The sequence below is a fragment of the Phascolarctos cinereus genome, unplaced genomic scaffold (genome assembly GCF_003287225.1).
Source record: "Phascolarctos cinereus isolate Bilbo 61053 unplaced genomic scaffold, phaCin_HiC Scaffold_726;HRSCAF=1367, whole genome shotgun sequence".
NCBI classification, from domain to species: domain Eukaryota; kingdom Metazoa; phylum Chordata; class Mammalia; order Diprotodontia; family Phascolarctidae; genus Phascolarctos; species Phascolarctos cinereus.
The window spans coordinates 351,582,788-351,587,052 of NW_027556098.1; the positions used below are offsets into that span (position 1 = coordinate 351,582,788).

General features: G+C 40.6%; 1 protein-coding gene across 1 annotated transcript; it reads right to left on the minus strand.

Annotated features, from left to right (window-relative positions):
• Positions 1 to 351: 351 nt before the first annotated feature.
• Positions 352 to 1,296, minus strand: LOC110195263 (olfactory receptor 51V1-like). The gene has a single exon (XM_020967925.1). The coding sequence runs from the start codon at positions 1,294 to 1,296 to the stop codon at positions 352 to 354; it is 945 nt and encodes a 314-aa protein (XP_020823584.1).
• Between the last annotated feature and the right edge of the window lie 2,969 nt (positions 1,297 to 4,265).

The window sequence follows — 4,265 nt, forward strand, 5'->3', positions numbered from 1 at the left end:
TTGCTGAAAGTTGGAATCAGAGTATACTAAAAACTTTTCTGCAGTCATTCATGCTTGTGGCCACTTTGTATCAGCAACCCACATAAAATCTGATTCTGCTGTTGCGTATTTCCCCCAGGTGATTTTCTCAGAAGCACTGTATGTCTTAACAGTCACCCTCATATGAGACTTGCTAATTTCATGATCCTGTTGGAGCACATTCTCTCTAGCCCTTCAGTATTCAAGTTGTCCCATAGACAATGTTAATGGAAAGAGTAAATGAACAAAACAACAACTTTACTACTCTTACTATAAAATATTAAAAAAATTTTTAAAAATATATACCTTATCTTCACACAGCACTAGAGTGACTCAGTACCTTTGCCCTGAGAAAAGCCTTTGTATCCTGCTTCGAATCTGCTGGGTCTTGACACTATAGATGATTGGGTTCATCAAGGGTGGAAGGAGAATATAAACATTACCCATAAGAACATGTACTACAGGGGAGAGATGCTTGCCAAAACGGTGTACCATAGTTAGGCTGATGATGGGGATGTAAAAGACAAGGACAGCACAGATGTGGGAGACACAAGTCTGGAAAGATTTGACTCTTTCATCCCGAGATGCAATAGCCAAGACAGATTTCAGAATTAGGACATAAGACACAAGGATAAGGACAGAATCTAACATCAGAGTGCAAATCACGAGCCCCAGTGCATAGAAGCTATTGAAACAAATGTCAGAGCAGGTCAAGCGGAGCAGGTCTTGGTGCAGACAGAAGGAGTGAGAGAGAACATGGGGCCGGCAGTAATGGAAGAACTTAAGGCGGATGATGACAGGGGTGATAAAGAGGAAGCTCCTAATTATGATGGCTATTCCCATCTTGATTATCCTGACATCAGTCAAGATAGAGGAGTAGCGCAGTGGGTTGCAGATTGCAATGTAACGATCAAAGGACATGGCAAGGAGGACAGAAGATTCCATAAAAGACAGACCATGAATGAAGTAAGATTGGCCAATACAGGCATCCAAACTGATTTCACTGATGAGCCCCCACAGGATTCCCAACACTGTGTGCACAGTGGACAGCCCCATGCACAGGTCAGTGAGGGCCAGCATGGCTAGGAAATAGAACATGGGCTCATGCAGACTCTGTTCAGTCCGGATCACATGGAGTATCATGGAATTCCCAAGGAGAACCATGGTATAGATGGAGGAGAAGGGGATGGCAATCCACATATATGACTGTTCCAGGCCAGGAAAGCCTGTGAGGAGGAAGGTGGAGGCACTGAAGTTGTGCCCAGGTTGAGTAGACATGAGTGTAGAATGCCTTTTTTAAGTAAGATTAAGGAATATGTCCATGTCAAAAAGTCTTCATTCCTTCAATTTGAAACAACCTTTTGCCTGTAATTTTGGAATAGCATTCACAATTCTTCCTGAAAGATATCCTGGGTGACATAATTAAGCAGCTGTATCAGAAAAAAAATATTTTCCAGGGGAAAGAGGCCACACTACCAGCTGACTGGTTCAGGGGATTATTGATTTTGATGTAGCCAAGACTTCAATGTCATCATGCCAGCCTCAAATTTTCTTTCTGGGAACCAGAGAGAATGTGAAAAATAAATGCTCTGGGCTAGAGCAGCTGTTTAGAGAGGTCCTGGTGTGAGTGATGATTTTGCTCAGATGCTGGATGGGGTGGGGGGAAGTAGTAGCTAGAAAGATGGAATTGCACTGCAGGAAATGAGTCCTTGCTATCTTCAGTGTATCTGGTATATGTGGGAATATGTACAATGTAAGACTCAGATGAGGCCCCTTTTCACCTCTAAGTTGTTTGTCTTCCTACCCCAGGATCTCTCTCCTTTTGTCTGTGCTCACCAATGTCACATTGGTTAACTCACCCAACATACACCTACTTTCTGTTGTTTCCAGTATCAGAGCCTGCAGGTTCTTTTCCTTATTGCTCTTCGTGGTTAGGATGGCAGGAGGGGAGGATTCATGCAGGATCTCATTGGCCCCTGGGCTCCAGCAGGAGTGCCCTGTCTCCTGGGATAAATATCTCATCTCAGTTTCTGAAGTTAAGAGCATGATGCAACTCCCTGGCCTCTGACCTAGGTCCCAGCTCATTCATTTAGACATTCACTATGACAAGGGAAAGAGCAATGACTGTGATGTCAGAGGTCCTGGGTTCAAAATATTTACTACCTTTGTGATCTTGGGCAAGTCTCTTAGCCTCTGTAATCCTTAGTTTCCTTATGTATAAAATAAGGGTGTTGAACTAAGTGAATGGCCTCTGAGATCTCTTCCTGCTCAATAATTATTATCTTATTGTTAGTGAAATCTTTCATTTGCTTACTAGTAGTCATCGAGGGGTTACATGAGAGGCAAGGCATAATTGGTTTAGGGGTTCAAAAAGCCTTAAAATTTTTTATGTGAAAAACACTGTGGATATAAAGAGAAAAATTACATCGTTTACTTCAAGGACTTAGCATAGAATGATCCAATTTGATACCATTTATAACATACACTCCCAATTTATCTCCCGAAATACATTCCATGTGTCTTAGGAAAGCTGATTTTCATGTTTGAAATTATACTTTTGCTCGTTTAAAAAAAAAGGAGAAATATTTCTGTACTGATATCATTTCCCTTTATGTGTATATGGTTGGACAATTTGTCTTTGGGAAATTGTCCTTACTTTTATATATTCATATGAAAGCCACGTGTAATTTGTTTAGCTGACCATTACCAGATATATTTGCTGTGAAAGTTTTTTTTTCCTCATGAGATAATTTCTCTTCTTATTCTATCTGAACTTAATTTGTTTATGTAAAAGATTTAAAAAAAATATTTAGCTGGGGGCATTCAGGGGGTCCTGGTGTTGGTGTTTGCCTTCTCCACCTCCTGGGATTCAGGATCTTTCCCTCATATGCTGAGGTGGGGCTTTCAGCTCACTTGCTGACACACTTCTTGTTCTGTACTGCTCCACTTCCCCCAAGGCAAGAGGGTCCTTTCCCATTAATCCCTTAAGCTACCTGGACTACTGGACTGCTGCAACCTGTCTTTATTCTGGTTCAGCTGTTCCAGTGTTTTTTCCTGGGGAAATATTTTCTGGGCTTTCAGAGGTTAATAAGGGACAGTAAGAGCAACTTACTTCTTACTCCGCCATCTTGGATCCCAGAAGTGGAACTCAATGTCCTAACTCTCAAATCTAAGTTCTTTCTAATGGTCAATAAGGTGGTACTGGAATTGGTTAAGTGGTTGTTCTTAAGTGTTGAGAGTCTCTCTTGATCATTGGCAAATTAATTTATGCATTAAATTCAAAGGATACTGAAGTGTCTAGTGGATGTGAACCCTCATATTCTGTCTCTGTCACTCCTGTGCTCATAGCTGCCCTGTACCATCCTCTCCAATCCCAGCAGCTGGAAATTGGCTCCTGGAACTAGCCCAGAGAGTTTTGGCTTAGCTCTAAAATAGAGCTAAAGCAACAAGAGAAACTTCACACAACTGTGCTGACTCGTCTCCCTCTTGCCCCTTTCCAGGGCCTCTAAGGACCAAGGACAAAGAAATTGGAAGCCAGGTCTGGCCCTTCTCTTCTCATTCCACTAGGATATTACCATGTCCCTCAATTCTAGCAGTTTTTTTTTCCTGAATACCATACAATAGTAACCACCAGATTTCTTTGCAAATTCATCATTCTCTCATTTTCATGACAAGTTTTTTGGTTTTTTTTTCCTAATTCATTCTTAATACACTTAACTCCAGGCAGCAACAATATGTTTGCTTATTTGTTTTTCAGGAGTTACTATATGCATCACAGCAGGTTGTCTAGGCAAAACCCATTTATTGTTATCTCAAGGACAGGAGAATATAGACAAAAAATTTAATATGGTACTACACCCAACGATAATTAGATACAAAGGCACAGTCAAGTGGCACCAAGTTGACAAATTGACATTTAATCAGTGCATTATTTTATCTTCTCAGTATTATTACTTTGGTCTTTAAACACCCTAAATAGAATTTTCAAGCCAAGAGGTTCAGGGAAACGCATGATTAAAGTCTTTCCAGTACACATGTATTCTTCCCAACATTGATATTTCCCATACGTCAGATTGAGTTCTTCTAAAATTCTTCTATTTGGGCTTCCAAGTTCTTTAGATGGAAGAAGATAAGGGAACAACCATTTATTTAATGCCTAGTATGTGCCAGGCATCTTGGTAATCATATTACAAATATTATCTCATTCGACCCTCACAACAATCCTGTGTAATTATTATCATGATTTT